The sequence below is a fragment of the Diadema antillarum genome, unplaced genomic scaffold (genome assembly GCF_040938485.1).
Source record: "Diadema antillarum isolate AM-2024a unplaced genomic scaffold, OU_Dant_1.0 scf00000201, whole genome shotgun sequence".
NCBI classification, from domain to species: domain Eukaryota; kingdom Metazoa; phylum Echinodermata; class Echinoidea; order Diadematoida; family Diadematidae; genus Diadema; species Diadema antillarum.
The window spans coordinates 2,987,371-3,009,131 of NW_027271090.1; the positions used below are offsets into that span (position 1 = coordinate 2,987,371).

A 21,761-nucleotide genomic window follows, 5' to 3' on the forward strand; every position below is an offset into this window, starting at 1 on the left:
TGTATATATTTATACATATTTCTGTCACTCGTAGATCACTCTATCTATCTCCATCTCTCACTTTTGCAATCTCTCTTCTTGTATATTCTCTTCTTTATACTAGTATATATCTTCCTCTCTCTTCCTTCCTTTATACCCTTCCTCGCATTATCCCCTTGTTACTGGCGCCATCTAATAAGGGGACCTCTCAGAAGTTTGCCGCTCCGTCTCGGGGAGACAGAGCAGGATGACACTCTTTTAGATTCTTGTCAAGTCGTCTCCCTCGTTTATCTTTCTCACAGAAGCACGACTGTCGTGATTAGCTGCCGACATCTCGGCTAATTGTCGCTCCGTAAATTCGCCAAAGTCCCCGTGACTTTACAAAGTGCAACCGAATTCCACTGGCGCCGCCAACGTGAGATAATGTCTTATACAAACACCATATTCTTTTCCGCCCATTTTTGACACCAGGTGTAGCTGCAGTATATACTTGAAAATTCGCGGGGAAAAGGAGGGCTGTGATTGTATCTATATCAAATCATACTTAGGAATCAAGTCTACGACTGTTTTTGCCTCCTAATATGAGACTCATTGTAATTCATTTTGCTTGTTTTAAGAATAGATCAACACGGTTTCTGACTGGTCTTTGTTCAAGCAGTTTGGGAATTCTGCTCTGTTCTGTGTCTGAATTATTTTTCTCGTTTTTTAAAGATGCATGGGTTTTTAGGAGCAAGAAAAAAAATGGAAGTTCAAATCTTCATTACCATCCCTTCCTTTTATTTTTTTTTTTTTACTTTTTTTCTTTGCCATTTTTTTCCGCTATTTCCTCTTCTTGGGAAGTTACCAATCAAACTAGATTCATTTATTCATCCGTTCATTTTAACACGGGGAGACCCATTCAGCATGAAGCTTTGTTTCAATAAAATTCATAGCAGTTTACAATTTTAAACGAAATAAAACAAATCATGTACAGTATATCGGAAGAGAAGATATATGTATACAACATATAAAAGATTTAAAAACAAATCGTGCATAAAACAATTAGCACCAGGTATAACATTTATTAAGCGAAGTTCAGAAGCGCAAATTCGAAGCAAATTACTGTGCAGATCTCGCAGTGCAAATCATTTAAACAGCAACTGATTGATGTTAAGAATTCAAGATAAAAAGAGACTTTCGCGATCCCTGTCAAATTTCCAGATCTGTAACATTGCAACAAACGTGTCGTCGTGTTCGATAATTACATCCGATTTGATTTCATGTGTCGTCAGTTGCTGTTTTAATGATTGGCAAGGCGAGATCTCTGTCGACATGTTGGTTTCTCGTTTTGTTTTGTTGGTTTGCCACAGAGAGGGAGAGAAGGAAATGAGATATTGGGACATATACATTTCTAATAATGTAGTTAACATTTCATTTCCTCCCTGTGTGTGGTGAAATATTATATACCTTTGATTCTGATGGTGGTGAAGTGAAAGTTTATACATGGCGGTGGGGGAGTGAAGGCTAATGGGTGTAAACTTGAACTAACAAATGCGAGGAAAGAAAGCTTTCACAATGAACACTAGAAATTGTTTGCACTTGAATTAGTTAAGTGGGATATTGATTTCTGGAGGGAAGGGAAGAAATCTCAATTAGTATTCAGAAATTGAGTATCCTGTCCTTTCACATACTTCCGACCTCAGGTCGGTAACATGCAATAAACATGATAAATGCACTTTTTCGTGAACATGAGACTATTTTCCGCAATGAAAACGTGCCTGCTTCTTATGCCAATATTCTAAATTCATGATTTGTTCATGTTCGGGCGTGCGCAGTGACTATGCTCTCAAAATTACATTGGGGAACAGAATAACACATAATGGTTTCTAAAAGCGTGGAATTCACTTTTCGTTTTCCCCCAAATGATAATGACTTGCCATATCAAAGAAAATTACTGATCCTTTTAACATCAAAACGTATAACCCATTCAGTCCACAGCGACCTGTATTAGCACGAACTTATATTTTCGTCATTTTTGAATTTCAAAGAAAAGAGGAATGAGTGAAAATCTTTTTCAAAACAGAGCATGCAAAGTAAAACAGATGAAAATTTAAAAGAAACGGTATGACGGTAATGGACTTTGTCACGATCTTCACGTCTACAGACCTACGTCCATCTACACTTCTGCAGACCTACTCCCATCGCGCCATGTAATCCACATTCGCCGATTCGGTGGAAACAATACCAAGATAATTCATGTAATCATACAAGACTCTTTATATGAATATAGATAGATAGACGGATAGACAAATAGATTGACTGATTGATTGAATGAATGATTGAATGATTGAATGATTGATAAATTGATAAATTGATTGATTGATTGAATGAATGATTGAATGATTGAATGATGGATAGATTAATTGATTGATTGATTGATTGATTGATTGATTGATTGATTGATTGATTGATTGATTTATATATTGATGGATGGATTGATGGATTGATGGATGGATGGATAGATGGATTGATGGATGGATGGATAGATGGATGGATGGATGGATGGATGGATAGATGGATGGATGGATGATGGATTGATGGATTGATTGATCGATTGAGATAGAAAGATAACGTGATAGATAGATAGATAGATAGATAGATAGATAGATAGATAGATAGATAGATAGATAGATATCCAATCTTTCAGTTCCTGGAGTTAAACGTCAATCTCGAGAGACAAACGAAGATAAGTGACATTTTGTATTAACCAACCATGCCATTACCATTACCCCTTATTGACGATGAAAATGTGACGATTGTAAACATTATAGTAGGATGTGATTACAATGGCGGCAGGACTAAAAAGTGAAAGATGAAAAGAAATAGAAGGAAAGGGTAAGTAACTATAGTTGCACAAGGGAAATCCTGTATAATGACATTGAACAGATTATGTCTCCTGGGAATAATGTTGTTGCATTTTGAATTTGGCGACGTTATTTTCATCGCAGCCTTTTTATAGGTTGGTGAAACTTTGATTAATTCTCTCCTTCACAACACCGTCTGCTTTAGTGTTCACACGGTAATGTCGCCATGCGTATAGGAATAACTTGCAGCGTTCTGCATCAAATTTACTCAATCATGTCATTCCAATTAACCTACATGCGTTCCCTCAATCTAAAGTGCGACGTAAGTGAAGCTTCCCCCTCCCCCTCCCCCTCCCCCCCCCCACCCTGCCCATTCCACCTCCTTAATGCTGTTACCAGGATGACAGAAGTGTATGGATTCCTTTGCAGGAACATTTGTAAAATACAGAACGCAATCAGGCATTATACCGCCATGTATAGTGTATATAAGGAGAATTTTTATCTGTTTGTAGGTGAACATCGCAAGAGTTGCGTCAGAACAGTCTGCAGAATGCAAAAAGAAAGATAGTGAGACCAATGAAATGGTAGAAATTCCTACCGAAGAAACGTCTTCACAGTTTTGCTAGACTTGGCAAATGCGTAGTTTGATGGAAGGGACTTAATCATTCAAATTCATTGACTTCCGCCTATGTGAAAAGACAGCAAGCTATAGAGTTGCACTTAATTTGGGAAAACAGAGGAAGGAAATATCTCTGCTCTGTCAATTTGAAACAGATTGATTAAAAATAAAATGGGCAAATATAAGACCCTGCGGCCAGTGCTAACAAAAAAAGTGTAGCGGATCGAATGTGAGCACATGTGTCAGGAATGAGTCTCCGGTTTGGTGCTGACCTTAGAACCGTTATTGGCATGCAGAGCAATCTTTTATTTGGGCTTTCAATTACAAAATAAAGAAAAGAAGAAGCGTTTCTGATTTCTCCAAGGTGGACGATGATGAGTCCCTGTTTGTGAATTGTTATGATTTTTTTCTCTCCGTCAAGGAAGGAGAATGTTTTCTTTGTACGATTAGAATGATCGTCACGCAATGCATGGGGAGTCTTTAGGCAGAAAGTAATAATCGTCTCTTCCTATATCCGCTGTCAATCCAGGACTAAAATAAAACCCATGTGATGATGGGAAATGAATCTTTGGCATTCAAGCTCACATCCTGTGATATTATGTTTCTTTGTGCGTTTATGAGTGTTGTAGGTAGGGACAGCCAGAACATTTTATTTTTGTCTTTCATTTTTACTTGCCTGAAACGGTGTTAAATCTTTAGTTTGGAGATTTGGAGAAAAAATGGATTTGACTTCGTAATGCAGCTGTGAGCTATCAAATCTTTGTTTGCGAGACTATTATGGCACGTTAGGCACCCCCTATAGATAATGTAATTCCTTATCACTTGATATACTAAGAATCTATTAACTGTGCCATTTCCATTAGCAGCAGCGATTTGTTCCCTTCCATGAACACATGACTCTTTATTTGTGTAAGCATACCAAGAAGATTATCAAATCGAAGAATCTATTTAGTAAAGAAAAAAAAATGTCTGCGGTGACAATGTCATAATAAAGGTGAATGTATCGGATGTGAATGTGTCATACGGGGAAGTGTCAGATGGGGATTGTGACCATACGTGAATGTCGCACAGGAGAATTAATCAGAAATGAATATATATATATATATATATATATATATATATATATATATATATATATATATATATATATAGTGCGAGAGATAGTTCCCTTCCCAAACGTGCGCGGTGCCTCATTGTTGGTTGCATATAACTTATACTGAAAGAAATTAGACTGAGGCGGACGTTGCTCTCGATCTTGAGTCTCCCTTTTATTCAGTCAAGCTTTCGGCCAGTCATCAGGCCTTCCTCAGGATCTGCCAACAGAATAGTTATTATCTGAATAACCTGATGTGTCATATAATATGTAATGCAATTTCATATATTACCAATTTTCTGAATTATTTCCTTTATATACACAAATCAATCATTCAATTCAATACAAATATCCAATCTCGCCTCATCTCATCATCAAAATAACATCATATATCCAGAAAATATATATGAATAGATTCTTATATCATAGTGCTGACATAATTTATAATGACCATATTTTCTCATAATTCTAAGCATAATAATCACAAACAAAATCATATACATATATAATATGTTCATATGTCTATTTGCATTGCGTATGATACACACACACACCCACATACATACACACACACATAATGCGATATTCACATACCCACACACATACCCAAGCAACCACACACACACACACACACACACACACACACACACACACTCACACAACTCCGGCTGTTGGTAGATCCTGAGGAAGGCCTGATGACTGGCCGAAAGCTTGACTGAATAAAAGGGAGACTCAAGATCGAGAGCAACGTCCGCCTCAGTCTAATTTCTTTCAGTATACATATATGTATATATATATATATATATATATATATATATATATATATATATATATATATATATATATATATATAAATATATATATATATATATATATATATATATATATATATATATATCAGAGGTAAATGTGTCAGGTGAAGGCATCAGAGGTGAATCGATCAGAGGTGAATGTATCAGAAATGAACAAAGATGAATGTATAAGAAATGAATGTATGTCAGAGGTGAATATATTAGAGACGAATCTGTTCGAAAGTGAATGTATCAAAGGTGAACTTATGCAATGTGAATGTGTCAGAGGTGAATGTCTCAGAGATGAATGTGTCTGATGTAAATGTATCAGAGGTGAATGTGTTAGAGAGTGAATATGTCCCAGGTGAATGTATCAGAGGCGAATATATCAAAGGTGATGTCATAGGTGAGTTTGTCATAGGTGAGTTTGTCAGAGGTGGCTGTATCACAGGCGGATGGGTAATCTATGGGAAATGCGTGTTGTGGTAAAATCAAACCGTTCTCAACGGGTTAAGAAAGTTTCACTTCAAATGTATAACATTACGTCAGTGTGCACGTCTGGAGTTGATTTTCCAACCTAAATCGAGGTACAATACAGGATTACTGTGGCAGACAACATTTGAATACGCAACTTTTTTATGTCAAACCTGAGGTTTTCTTATACATTTTTCTGTGAACAGTCGGAGCATGTTTTCACGGAGGATGTGGGCAGAATCTGTGCATAACTGATTATATAACCGAGATTAATTGGGTGAAGGATACACGCTCCCATAGATTGACCGTGTTTCTATTATTACTAAAAGGGAAATTAAAGTCGCGACTTTACACGCGTTGTGAATACCCTGCCATTGACAGTGATTGATGTATGTTTTGTATTTTGCACGCACCTCCGTTTAATACCCTTAACCTCAAACACTCTCAAGATATTATGATATGCCTGAAATATATGAAAACATAGTTTTATGTAATACATACATGTGATGAATAAATACATTTACGGATATTCACAAACATAATTAGTATACATAAGAATGCAAAGCGGTACAAGTTGCTTGCTGGATTAGTAATTGAATTGTTGTAGGAAATAATACAATTGAAATCATGTGCAAGTGTGGGATTTTCAGTACTGTGAGTAATGCCTGTGTTTGATAAATACACGAAAACACTTTGTCCGTTTGCATGCAAAGTTGAGAGAGAGAGAGAGAGAGATGGAGAGACCTGGAGAGAAACAGAGGACGACAGATTGATAGTTGTATCAGTAAGTTGCATTCATACCAATCCTCTAGGAATGCTCTACATGTAATTTATGTACGTGAACATTGGCGAGTCGGGAATGACTCATCCAGCCCCCGCCCCCTCCCCCCCCCCCCCAAAAAAAAAGCATTAAAAAAATGAAGAAATATATGAATTAGACAAAACAAAGGCAGAAGCCATCTTGCAAGAGTAGACTGGCGATCAGATGTACCGAGTAATCAAGAAAATATTCTTCCGTATATATACTGTCCAAGGTCTGGTCTACGATGAACATCACGCACGTGACGGGCATATCGGATGTAAAATCAGTCGGTGTAGACAAGGCGACGTGCACTTCAAACCCTGTCGTTGCTATACAGAGAAAGTAAATCAGAGACATGGAATAGAAAAAAAAAGATGGGAAGAAGTGATTAAGAAGGAACGGACAGACAGAGCGAAATAAGGCTCGTGATGATTATAGGATTATGAAACATACGCGCACACACACCTACATAATACAGTTACATAATCTCACATCAATCGATACAACTTTCCAATAGGAAAAATGAGAGAAGGCATTTAAAAGACAATGAGTGAACACTGGTGAAGGACCACTTTAGCCTTGTGAAAAAGATCATAATGCTTAACGCTCCAAATATTACAATTGCACATATACATATGTTTACGTATCATTATATACATATACTTTGTATTAAAGTTCATGACCTGTATTATTTTTAATCGCTCAAACAATATGAGTTTTCAAATGAGGATTGTATACTTTACATACGTATTACTCTTTGCTTTTTGATGGAAAACGTATATAACTTAATTGAAATTTGAAAAAAAAAATGTTTTTCTTAGTTTCGTAAGAGGTTTGCGGTACGAGTGCTTGATGTATGACATAATGATTAAAGGTAATCTTTCTGTGTTGATATCGCTTGGGGAAAAGGAAAGAGTAAGAGAAAATGTCTTTAATGTGGATTATTCCTTAGTTATGTCATGATGTATATATCCTTTCTTCCTTTATTTTCGCCCTTTCTTCATCATAATTCAGAATGACTCTTCGGCAATGGAAATCCTAGACAACATCATCGAGGCCCCACCCCCTAGGCCTGGCAACGACCAAGGGGTAAGTGCACTTCGTACTGGTCATGTCGATTTCACTTATGAACGTATGTTTTCACAGACTGTGCGATGAAAGGTGGAGTGAAACTGAATGAAAAGAGATAGACCAATCTAAATGGGAAAAGAGGAATACTAGTGAAAAAGAGAGAGATAGATAGAAAGAGAGAAAAGAGAAAGAGAGAGAGATAAATATAGAAAATGATAAAGGAAAGAGAGAGATAGAACGTTGAGCAGATTATCTAGAGAAAGAGAAAGAAAAAAAGGAAGAGCTGAGAAAAAGCTATTAAGATCTCAAGGAACTGACAAGACAAAAAGAGAGTAAAAGTTGCTGAGATCTGTATAGAGAAAGAGATAAATAGAAAGAGAGAGAGAGAGAGAGAAGAGAAAGATAGAACTAGAAATGTCGCTACGGCGACTGGTTTATGCCTCCGCCATAATGCATGGTTCTCCTAATAGGTCTATAGTACAATGTCTTGACAATGTGTGATGACAGTTTCACACAATTGGCAAAATATTAAAATGACAGGTTTGACACAAATGTGCTGAATGTTCACTTTCCTAGAACTAGGTTCAATTGGATGAATGATTAAATGTCAGAGTGCAGGTATTTGGGGAACTGATGATTTTTATCACTGCCCATCGGTACAAGCATATATACTAAGTTCCATGAAGATACCTTGAACCATTTGCGAGATATGGAGAAAAACATGAAATTTCAATTTTTTCACAAAATAACCTGTGACCTTTGACCTTTGACCCTGTGACCCTAAAATCCACACAAAGTATTATCCCCCAAGGATTTACCCTCATACCAAGTTTGATGTAAAACCACCACACTGTTCTTGAGATATCGACAAAAACAAAACGGGACGGACGGACGTACGGACGTACGGACGGACGACCCGAAAACATAATGCCTCCGGCCACTTCGTTGCGGAGGCATAAAAATCAATAGAAAGAGAGCAAGGAAAGAGACGGAGAGGACGTTGCTGACTGATCATCTCGAGAAAAAGAAAGAAAAGAGAAAGAACTGAGAGAAAGATGCTAAGATCTCAAGGGAAAGGAAAAAATAAAAGAAGAATAAGTTTCTGTGATCTGAACCATATACATGATTGAGAAAGAGATAGAAAGAGAAAAGAAAGATATGAAAGAATGGAAGGAATTGGAGGAGGAACAGATAGAGATAAAATGAGAAAGGATTAGACTGATGTAGAAGTAGAGTAGATGGAGAGGAAAGATCCGTTATCTTCTTTATCCATACCTTCCAACAGAGGAGTGACTATGAATGAATAATTTTGAAATACGAGAGTGACGTGCGCAGAGCGCATCCTGGCCGTAAGAATACGACACTTGGTTATCATTCGCCACACGTATCAAGTGAATATCTGCAGAGTTTTCTTATAATGATGAGAGACTCGCTTTGCGCGTTTAACACGTCGCCTCCGGGAGCTTGGTTTGCCCAGTGCAACGTTTACAGGAGAAAACAGAATCCGCAAGAAACGGGTTAACATGTTTTCTTTCTACCTTCCCATGTTTCTATTTGTCTAACTCTTATTCTGTCTCTCCATCTCCCCCCCCCCCTCCCGGACATTTTCTTTATAAGCTTGTGAGCTTTACGGATAGGTTCCTCCCACCTAGATTATAAGTTCTATACCGAATTGCGTAGTCACGTAATTTTTGTTATACGTATTGTCATAATATCTCCTTGAACGTGATGTGCCTTCATATTGAATTCATGAAGGTGTATATTTCCTGCGGTACTCTCTCCATAACTATTCAAATCCAAATTTAGTTTATTTCCACAAGTTCAGTTAGAAAAAAACAACAACATACAGATAGACTATATCACTGGTTTATAGCTGTACGGTATTACCATGTTTTATTCGTTACCTGTTACGTTCTATAACTTATATGTGTTCAGTTAGTGTTGTACATGCGAATTGCTTGAATTAAGGTTGAATTGAATTAAATTAATTACTTTATATCAAGATCTTCAGTTGGCATCTATAATTGACTGTCGTACGCATGCAATCTCAAATGGCTTTTGAAGAGGGGGTGATACTATGTTCATTAAATTGGTGGAAACAGTTCTCATTCGAGCATTGCGGGGAGGGGGAGGGGAAGGGGGAGGGGAGATGAACCAGATGCGGTTTACAACAGTAGCTAAATGGGCTTTAAAGGGATACTATAGTTTTGGTTGAGATGGGTTTCAGGTTTCCAACTTTTTTGTGAGATAGTGAGAAACCTCTTATGAAATATGAAATAACATAATATTTGATGAAAATTGGTTTTGATATGGCTTAGGAATCTAGTCACAAGGAGGTCCTCATAAAAGGTGCCCCCCCCCCCATATTATAGGATCATTGTTGTTTAACTTTTCTTTTGGATATCTCAGCCATTTCAAAACTGATATTTCATCAAATAAACTTTGAATACCTCTTAAAATTGGAATTTGCACTTTAATATTTCACAAGTTTTTTTTCGAATTATCTCGCAAAAAAAAAAAGTTGAATCTGAATCCTTCATCTCAATCAAAACAGTATCATCCCTTTAACAATAACCATGATTTTCAGTCTTTGTCGGAACTTTGTCATGCTGTGTTCGACTGCGATCCCCTAGGGCAGGAAAGTGTTGAAGAATTTCAAGAATATTTGAATGGAAAGAGATCAAATATATTTTTATCACATATTATTATGTGCTATATTCAGCATCATCTTTCAACCGCAATGTCTACATGTAGCAGAAGTTCTTCTAGCATTGTCTAGAGGATCGTGTGCTACATCTGGACATGCTGATCAGACATAAAGAGCCGCCACCAAATGACTTCAGCCTAAACTAGAACAAAATGTCTGCGAAAGGTGGCTTCTGCACGAGTTTACACGACATGATGATTTAGTTTTCAGTTGACATAGTATAGTAGTAGTGGTAGTAGTAGTAGTAGTTCGATTAAAGTTGGCTCATTTTTAATTCCCCGCAGCTTTCCAAAAATAAAAATAAAAGAAGTACCTTGACACCAAGGTGAAAACTTTCAGACTGCACTAAAGACTACGACAGGCCATTTGATAATTTGAAAGGACCGCTTGCTGAAACGACGTAGGATGATAGTGAGGGAAATTTGATCCCATAGACTACCGCCATGTTTACACCCAAGAGATTGATTTGTTTGAGTTTCGTGCATTAATTTTGTTGCCTCACAAAAGGAATACCTTAAAGCTAAACCCACGCACATTTTGACATGCTACGTAGAGATTTGCACAAACTTGTCGCAGTGTGGGCGATTTGACACGATCGATCGCAAATGTCATCGTAAACACAATACATCAAGAAAGTGCGCTTGAAAGGTAAGCTATTGCGCATGACCGATGACTAGACTTGAGTCAAGCAGGAAACCTAACAAGAGAAAGATAGAGAGAAAAGGAGAATAAAAGACCTGCTTTACCATACTAAGAATACAACAAATCATGCCAAAATAGCATTTACACCATAGTAATATAGTGATGGAATTCGATCAGCCTGATGATGTGCACGAATGTTAGAATTATTATGTACCTCAAAATATCTTCTTCTTTTTTTGTAAGTCAAGATTACTGTCGTTCATCGTCCTTGTTTTCATCAACGGAAAGATGCAAATTTCTGTCGTGAATTTGTTGTAAATTATGTTCAAAGATCGAACACAACTAGTTGGCCTAACATCTTAAGGCTGGGAACCCGAATAGCATCCAATCTGATACTGTTCAATCAGAATTTCAGACTGAGGATGAAATTTTAAGATACACGGAGTTAATCGTTGCATTGGTCTTTTGATTACTCTGATGTCATATAGTTATCAAACACTGTGCACTATATCTCGACTAGAGAGAGAGAAAAAAAATGAAATCGCTCTGAATGTAGGCTAGCTACGTTCCTCGAGTGCCAGTTCGGTAATGCCCTGCTGGTAATGGGATCGCGAAACTGTTTATAGGTGGATAAACGAAAGGTATCAGAGTACACGGTTCTCTACCACCAGAAAATTTGCTAAATGCTAGGCTGGATGTTATCGACATTCTCTTCTGGTGACGTTGGAAAGTTCAAGTCTATCACTACCAGACAATTACAGAAATTGTCCCACAAATTGTGTCCGTACCTAACAGCGAACAGTTCTCTCTGCTGCATAATTGTTGCAGGTGCATAATTTTGTCAAAGTAGAAACATGTGAAGAGCAATTACGTGTTTATCCAAGGCCAGATTATCGTAAAAGCTGTAAGTTTGTTTAGTCAAATCATAGCTACCAAAGTCTCAGTTTGAAGTATTTTTATGATATGACTGAAGAGAAAGGCATGCAGTGTGCAGGGATTTCAGAGGTAATAACTGAGAAACATGAAGAAGACCAAGGTCAGGGTTGTATATGGAGAGTCAACAGTTTTAATATAGAGGACATTCTTGTTACGTCATCAGCTGACACACACCCACAACGACACACAGACTCACCAAAGAATGAAATCACATTTGCACGCACACGTTCACAGAAACTCACATGGTGTACTCAAGAACAGCTAATAGGGACAATATCACTGAATAATGGCTCAGTGCATCGAAACAACGAGGCAAAATTGATGGGTGCTGTTCGTTATTCCGAAGATTCGCTATTCCGAAGGTTCGTTATTCCGAAGATTCGTTAATCCGAAAATGAAAAAGGGTTCGTTAATCCGAAAATTTGTGGCGTTATTCACAAGTTTCGTTATTCCGAAGATTCGTTAATCCGAAAATGAAATTCGGAATAACGAACCTTCGGAAATATCGAATCTTCGGACTAAAGAGCCTTCGGAATAACGAACCTTCGGAATAACGAGCTGTACCCAAATTGACAACCATTCATATAATCATGCTACCATGAACAGGTTAAAGAACAATTTCGGACCAGTTAAAAGTTAGTGTGAAAGAAAAGGTAAGATATTTCACGAGCATAACAGCGAAAATGTGATGAAAATTCGATGAAAATTAGGGAAGTTATGCTTTTGTGAAATGTTGCTAATTTTTGTAAAGCAGTTCTTGAACAGTTTAGGTGAATATGCAAAAATTATTGCCCTGATGATGTTAAAAGTGTGTTAAATACTTTTACATGTACATTCCTGGTTAAATGATTTCAAGATAGTGATCAGTCAGACGTACTTTGGCTTTGTATTGAGACTGGACCATATATGTATATATAATTGCGCTTGAACAAACAAAAAAGAACCAAACAAACAAACTGGAAATTTCAAGGTTATATGCACCAACTATAAAGCAAGTTATTTAAACAGAGGGACCATGCACTTTTGTAATACGATCTTTTCTTTCTCTCTCACACACACATATACAAGCTTACACTGAGTACACGAGGAACTCCTTGAAAGGGGAAAATCCAGTTCAAATATAAGTCAGTGTGATAAGAGAGAGTAACATATTACGAGTTCAACGGTATAAATTTGATCGAAATTTCACTATCGAAGTTTCACTATTTTAGGGGGAAACAAATCTTGAACAGTCAATATGAATATGCAAATGGCAAAGTTAACATGTCATTTCCTCACAACTTACCATATAGTTTGTACATAAAATTTTGACATTTACAGTTTTTCATTCAAACATAATTATGCCCGAGGCTCAAATCCTCGTATATCTAAACTGAATACTATTCTGAAGTCATTCAACCAGTAAAAACATCATATTTCAGACTTCAATGACAGAAACATTGAATTTTCGTCATTTTTTTTTACATAAAAATTGTGAGGGTATGACATGGTTAGCTTACTCATTTGCATATTCATACCTACTGTACAAGAACTGTTTTGGAGAAATTATCAAAACTTCAAAATTTCATATCTTCCTTATTTTTCATCCGATTTTATTCAAATTTTTACTGTTGAACTCGTAAAGTTTTACTATTTTTTTTTATTAGACTAACTTATATTTTGGACTGGATTTCCTCTTTAATATTGTAATGTTTAATACAGAGATCAAATGAGACATATGTTTACACAAAGAAGAAACATAATATAGATAAACATTTTCCGCTCTTACAGGCATTACATTGCATGATACACAGCACTCAAGACTTAGCTTCAGAAGCAAAAGTTTATTCCCATAAAATGAAAAAGTTACAGTCGTGTTACGCTCGTGGCGCCGGAGCGTCGTGGTTTATGGGTTTCGTTATATTAATCAGTTCATGCCGATCTGTTATTCGCTTCTCGTTTACACAAACGCCCACGTGTTTGTAATATTATGTGATTAAAGGCAAATCGTCGTTCAAACTTTGACTTTACAAAGCCGCTTAGATGGTCAGGGGCGTGATGACCGCAAATGTTCTTTCTTTCGAAAGTTTCGAATAATGTAAGAATGAGATATCAAAATTAGGCTATTAAATCCCGAATACGATGTCAAGGATAATAAACCTCATTCTGTTTTCTTTCTGAATCTTAAATACTTTTCAATCTTTCCCCCCTCATTGTGAATTACACTCTAGGAGGAGAGTACCGCTGCCATTGCAACGGAGATGGTGGAGAATCTTGACAACCTGGTGGACTCTCTGGCTGAGCTGGTATCGGGCCCTGGGGAGCCTCTTGTCATTGAGTCATCGGAGCTAGGTAATTACCATGAGTGCGATAATGTCTTAAGCCTAGCTCACACCTTTGCGTTTCGAGCTTGCGTTCAGCTGCGTATTGCCCGAACGCAGTCTAACGCAGCCCAACGCAGCACTACGCAATGAAACGAGCTAATACGAGGTTAATACGCAGAGGCTTTGCGTTCTAGCTCGCTAGTTTGAAATTTTTTCAAACATCCGCAACTGAACGCAAGATCAAAATCCATACGAGCTAAGACGAGGGACAACCAGCTAATGCGAGCAAGGACGAGCAAGGACGAGCGACAACGAGCTGCTTAACGCAGGCCAACGCAGCTTGACTTTGAACTGCGTTTCACTGCGTATGGTTACGATACCTGCTCGCTTCACCTCGACCTACCTCGCTTTAGTTCGCGTTACCTCGCTTTACCTCGCATCACCTCACTCTACTCCTAGTACTCTGCTCGCATTAGCAAGGACCGTTGCGGATGTAACTCGCTTCATTGCGAATCTAGCTCGTCCGTCGCTCGCTCCCACTCGTTCCTCCTCGCCTTATCTCGTTCCTCCTCGATTCTGTTCGATGCTGCTCGCTTTAGCTCGCTATGACTGCGTATACATCTGTTCATACAACATCTAGTTAGATTTAATCAAAATTCACTTAGTTGACTAAGAAACACAATATGCTTATCAAATCATGAAGCTTTTGGAATGATTGTGTGCTTTCAGCAACATCAGATTCAAACATATCAGTTTTTAAAAACACCTCAAACTGATTTTCCCGCTGTTATTGTAGGTTTTGTGAAAAATCTTTTTTTTTCTCAGAATTGTATTACCACACAATGTATATTGCTGAAAAAGTAATTTTTCTAACACAGTAATATGCTCTCTTCAGTCCTCAACAACTGCAGGTAATTAGCAAGGTCGCCATTCCTGTTAGTGACCGTAGGCAAGCCATTTTGAAATAACCTGTAGTGAAAATAATGTCCTGACCCAAAGCGACATTAAGGGTGACCCTATAAGGAAAAGTTGACTTCAGACCATGAAAACAACATTCAGAATCGATTTCATTGACCCAGAAAACCTATAATACAGATTTTGAAAATTATTGTGAAATGTTTACCTTTTTAAACAATGGAAGTGACTTTTGAATTTCAGATGGCGGCCATATTGGATTTGGCCAATGTATATGGCCTCAGGGCGCCCTTCTTGGCGCCCATCAAAAACTGAAATAGTATGGTTTTGGCAACACGTGTACCAAATTTAGTGCTTTTGGAAGAATGTGAACCCAAAAGTCATTGTTCCCCCCCCCCCCCCCCGTAACTGTAAAATGTCAAAAATTATATACCAGTGCAACTCTCTTCGAGCTTATACGCAGTAGGGCGAACTAATACGCAGCGAATCGAGCCGGAACGAGCAACAGTCGAGTGGATAAGCAGTGAAACGAGGAGAAGCGAGTTCATGCGAGCTGCTTACGAGCTAGTGCGAGATGCCAGCGAGCAACGAACGAGTGGCGAACGAGGTACAAGCGCAACGGGGCGAGCAATCTTCGTACTGAATCGTACTGTTACGAGCAAAAGCGAGCTGGAGCGAGGTGAAAAGCAACCTAAGGCAACCGTAGGCAATCATTTTGTACAAAAAATACGAGCTACAACGCAACAATGTGACTGCTACAAAATATTTTGCCGCGGAGTGCTGCGTTAGGCTGCTTTAAGGCTGCGTTCGACTGACGAGGCTATACGCAGCTAAAACCGCAAAGGTGTGAGCTGGGCTTTAGGGGTCAACATTGGATTGGAAGAATCTAACGTTCCATTCTGCGTAGTGACTCGAGAAGAAGAAGAAGAGAAGAAGAAGAAGAAGAAGAAGAAGAAGAAGAAGAAGAAGAAGAAGAAGAAGAAGAAGAAGGGGTCAACTTTGTCCCCATGCACCTGCTTGCTATAATAATTTGCCTGTACATCCAAAAAGAGCAGAAAGTGATAGGGCCTGTACATATTACAATTCTGCAACACGTAAGAACACCATAACTTGATACCTTTATAGTGAAAAACTTAATGAGGGGATAGTAACCCGGTACTTTCTTAGGAAGATTGAATAGTGCCTCCAACAGAGATGATGCTGTGGCTTGATAAGGCCATATAAGTAAGTATCATTACCACAATATTATACTATCATTATCATTTTCATGATCATTGTACAATGAAAACTGGACCGGTTATCAATGTTTCTTGCACGGTAATATACATTCTATCAGCACATTTTATAAAGTACCGTATAAAGAATGAAACTATGAAAAACGATACCTTTAAATAACAAGGAAATATTTGTGAGTGACGGGATTAGCTACACTTAATCATCCTCGTAGACAGTGTCCTTGAATGAAATATCGAGTACAGGTCGTTTGCAGGGTAATTTTGGTTACAGATATAATGATATGAATACTGGCAAAAGTCTTTGTCTGCGCGATTTGTTTTGTTTTATGTGTGTGTGTGTGTGTGTGTGTGTGTGTGTGTGTGTGTGTGTGTGTGTGTGTGTTTCATAGAGCATCATTATACAGCTTAGTGAACAAAACTCGACAAGCAGACAAGCTTTGAAACTGAGCAGCCACATAAGTGTTTAACATTTGATTTTTGGCTTTCGATGAGGGTTACTTTGGTTTGTAATGATATAATATGATCATAACGTCATAACGTGCATAAAGCAGTTAATATTATCGGTCATTTTATAAGTGAGGTGGGCGAAGTAAATAATGATGCGGGTTTTCTATAGATTGCAGGGAAGGTAGACAAAAACAAAATTGCGGTGACAGACTCGATCAAGGTGACGCTGATACTTGTATATACCAATTAAGCCACGCTTCTTTCTTTATTTTCCCGACATAATGGACGACAATTCCTATTAGTTCTCAGTCTGATTTAGAGACGCTCTAAATATGTTGCCCTCGAAGAAAAAGAATTTGCATTCGCACCCGTCTTAGATTTAGCCGCCTCCAATACCACAGCCATCAGCTAATGACAGAAACAGCTGTAGGTAACCTTGTCAAATTGCTAACCGTTTGCAGTTATTTGTCGTTCCGGAATTCATCCCTTTTCTCTGGACGTTTTCAATGGAGGCATGTTCACTGAAAGATAAGGGACATTGTGGAACTATTCATAAATTACATATACAAATTGTGATACCATGATATTGGCATTAGTCATTTACACAGAACATGTAAATCATAACGATTTCTAACACTCAAAAGAAGCATTTCATAAAAGAGTATGCTAATGTATGGGCATACTTCGCGTGATATGAATGGGATGAGGGTGAATGCATACCGCGAGAGAAAATAAAGCGACCACAAATAGGAAAGAAAACAGGTCTCCACGCAGGAAATGTTTTACAGACTAGTTGTTCGAAAATTGTTCGATGATTCTTCTTGTTTTTTTCTTTTTTTTAAACATGCATTCCACAAATCATGTTGATGTCTTCATATCTTCTAAAGATATCATATAATTCGCTTTGCGAGTCACTGTAGGATCCAGTTGCATGAACAGAATGTCACTTCCCGTATGCCTATTCCCATTCACGTATTGTTTTGTCGTTCTTTTGAAGGGTTTTTTCTCTTCCTTTTCTTTTCTTTTCTTTGTTTTATTTTCTTTCACTACCGAAAATTCCTACACGTCACAATGCCTGGCATTTCAAAAATCATATCACAAAGGTTTTGGTTACTTATTGTAGTCTGCTTACACAAAGTCATAAACAAATGGAAAGTGCTCCCTGCCGCTGTGTTTAAGATATGAATTGCAATCCCGATTCTTCCAAGCTATGCTACAAAGATTTGAGCCAAGTACTTTAATGGCACAAGGAAATTTCAATATGCTAGAGTTTTTTATTCCTCCAAAACCGTGTATTTGGGATTTTTCCACTTTCTCTTCTTGGTTTGTTTGTGGAGTTTTATAGGCCTATCCACTGTTCGTTTGGTCAAAGCATACCACAATTTCCCTTTTTTAATTGCATCAATATAAGAATGCCAATTACCATTATAACATCTCAGTGTGCGTAATTAAGGTGATTTGTACCATTGCTGTCAGCCTATGTTCCTTTTATTGAAAGAAGGTGGGGAGAAAAGGGTCTTTTGAATGTGCACACATAATAACTTACATAAGACTTGTGGAAAATTTAGGAAAATTAGTTCCAGCGTTCAGCAGGTGATGTTAATTATTTCCCATTCATTCCAAATTTTCCCGTCCAGTACTGAGGGTGGTACCGCTGTGCACCACGTGTTCATCTAACAGTCCCGGGCCTGCCCTGGGCGTGGAGCTGAACAACGATTCTTTCACCATGGCGATTCCCGCACAAGCAGCGGGAGAAGGAGGTGAGTGGTTAGCATTGATTAGAGGCTTCTCTGTTGTTGCTTTTTTTCTTCTCAGTATGTTCCCAGACATTCAAGAAGTTCAGAAAACAAAAAAATTTTAACTCACACGTCATATATATCGTATGTCTGTTTTCATTTTGTTTGAGAAGAAAATGCATGCATATATACACAATAATCAGGACATTTTTGTGATTTCAATACCAGGGTATGTTAGAGAGGACCACAATATCAAGCAACGTTTGCTTATCTTTTTAAAGCGAAATATGCCCCCCAAAAAGGAAGAACCCCTTTTTCATTACGATAAGACCCGTCAGTGACTGGTTCTGTTTTTAATCGGAAGGATGTCAGAAACGTCACCATCTACCGTAGATCGCTGCGTAACCATGCCGGAACACAGGGGTGGCGCAATCTCTTCAGTTAACCCCTCAGAGCGTCATGGCTCGCCACGTTACAGCACGACTAGCCCGTAAATAGTCCAGTCAATGCCTTGCCTGTGACTTTGACCTCATAAATCGAGAGGGGGCCAGTCAAACGGCCCTGCAGGGTCCTAATTCTTGGCAGTCGGCGAAGAATCCGCGACGTCTGCTGTTTCAGAAGCGCGCCCGGAATGTTAATTGGCCGTTACACTTGCCGACACGTTTTACGGAGCTGTTGCTCAAGTGAAATGGGACAGGAAACACTCGGTGTGTTACTTAGTATACACATGTGGCCCATGTTTCACCAAAACGATGTCATTGACTCGTTTGCCTGGCAGCGAGCAGCTAAAGAACACAATCCATGTTCGCTGAAATCGACAAGTCCGTCAAAGCAGTTCATTCCTTTCTTGAATTACCCACACGCGCATGCAATCATTCGCAATCAGTTCAGCACAGATCAAATCTCTTGATGTCTTTCAAATGAAAATCAGTGAGAATGGTAACAGCTGGGGGCTAAACGGATCAAGCATGGATTCTTGTTGACATGTGCACCGATATGGGGATAGATTGTTATGTACCATGACGGATCACTTTCCCCAACACGTGTACGCAATATGCGATTTGCTGGCGCCGCAGCGCTTGAATTTTTGTCTCTTGTGTAAACTTTGAATGAGGACCCTGGTGATTTTGTTCCAAAACTCTCTGGCATGTCGTGGGAACGCTGTATATTATTACAGATGTGATCTTGGCTATGGGAATAGCATGCCTTGAAAAGTAAAGGCTTGATGTAATTGCTATCCTTTCCCCTATGTATTAAGACTTTATTAAACATCTTCGGAAATCCTGGAAATGTAATACACCTGTCAGTCATTAATAGCTTTGCTTAAGAATGACAGACCTTTTTTTTCTCATCCAGCTATTTGCTTATCCCTTAAACTTTTCCTCCAGGGTCCGCCGCTTCCCGTAGAGGTTCATAATATGTTGATATGCTCTTATTTCGACATTGTTACCAAGCTTGCCAAGGGTAGTATGAAGTATAATATTGTTTCCAAAAACGCACTTCTAGAGAAACGTCAAGTCATCTTTTGGGATAGCGCAAAATAGCTCACGCTGCATATTATTATTGTGTGGAGGAGCTAGTCCGTTGCGGCTTCGTGCATATTTTTGAAATTGATTTGTGTTGCTATTGTTCTGTTATTTTCATAAAAACCGAACACTTTTTGGATCGCCATATTTGCTATATTAAGCTGCATTATTGTGAAAGCATCTGAATCACCTTCACCCGTAACCACTCTCTGATTAAAGGAAATTTCATCTTGATATTGCTATATACGAAATAGAAAAATTCAGGGAGTAAGTCAAACAAGTTTTTGTACTTTTCAAGTTTTTGTACTTCCAGACATTGCCATAGATGTGCCCCAGCATTTTCAAATTGACCGCATGTTGCTTGCATTTATTATATATTTGTATTTACTGGAAATAAATATCATTGATCTTGAACTTTAACCTAAAAATTTGGGATAAATAAGACATATAAAAAGTTGTGAATTTTATAGATTAGAAAGTAACACAAAATGGCAACTCTGTGTGATCTCAGTGTTAAGCAGCTCTCTATTTCAGTTATTCAAATTTTTCTCGAATACTTGGGCACAGATATCACATAACGTAACGAAGGGTGCGAAAACATTGTACTCTTAAAAAGTATTACCCTATACTATGTACCAAGAACAGGTCTGAAGGATAGGTTTTCTTGAAGAAGTACTAAAACTGGTAAATTTAGATATACAAACCGAATGGAGAGGTAGTCAACATTATTAAGAGCCCACTAGTTGCTAATTTGTCCTATAATCTCTAATGTTTTTGAGTTAATAACTTTCTTCTTGCGTCTGATGTTTCCCAAACTTTTTTACTGATCTACATCTCTGAATTTCTGGTTTCATACTAAACTACATATGTTATAGGATGGAATTTCCCTTAAAGGCACAATTTACCATTTGCAGATGAAACAAAAACCCAGCATTAGTGCTTTAAAATAGTTCCAAAATGTGAGTTTGGGATAGAAACAACCACCGTAAAATTTGAATCCGTATAATCAATGTTAAGTATACTGTCAGATATAGACAAAATGTGAACAATAGTTATAATAAAAATATTGCCAGACTAAACCGTCTACAGTTATGGTTTAATGAGAAAAATACTGATATCTCCTTATATTTTAGGCTTTATTGCGAAAATTTTATTTGGGATGTTTTGTGATTCAACAGACCTACACATATGCATCAAATGTGATATCTTGAACATTTTTAAAATCACTGTTCCCAAAGGTAAACAGGACCTTTAAACTGTACTTAATTTTGCTTGACTAATGGTTTTTACGCGCTGTTCATCCCTTAGCAACTATTGCCATGTCCGTCGTGAACTCCCTGGAAGATGCCATGTCAACCAACATCGAAGAGGAAGATGAGACTCTCGTAAGCTCCGACGACGGAGGGGGAGATGGTCAACGAGGAGGGAAGAATGACTCGAACGTCGTCACGTATGAGATCACCTCCCTGGTCGCCACCGTGTCCGTGAAGAAGTGGGACAGATCGGACCTCGTCTTGGCGGAGGAGAACCCTTTCGAGATCGTCTTCACCAACAAAGGGGTGGGTGGATGTTTGTGACATCTTTGCAGAATGAGAAATTCGGCACCAGTAGGCCTACCTTCTTGCTCTTGTAGAGTTATATT

At 38.2% G+C, this 21,761-nt stretch overlaps 1 protein-coding gene across 1 annotated transcript in view; it reads left to right on the forward strand.

The window, feature by feature from the left end:
• Positions 1–21,761, forward strand: part of LOC139723834 (uncharacterized) — a 126,844-nt gene that overhangs the window by 95,064 nt on the left and 10,019 nt on the right. Inside the window, exons 8-11 of the mRNA XM_071635040.1 lie at positions 7,616–7,690; positions 14,168–14,288; positions 18,495–18,617; positions 21,428–21,678. Of these exons, the coding sequence (XP_071491141.1) occupies positions 7,616–7,690; positions 14,168–14,288; positions 18,495–18,617; positions 21,428–21,678 (570 nt within the window). The remainder of the gene's footprint in view (positions 1–7,615; positions 7,691–14,167; positions 14,289–18,494; positions 18,618–21,427; positions 21,679–21,761) is intronic.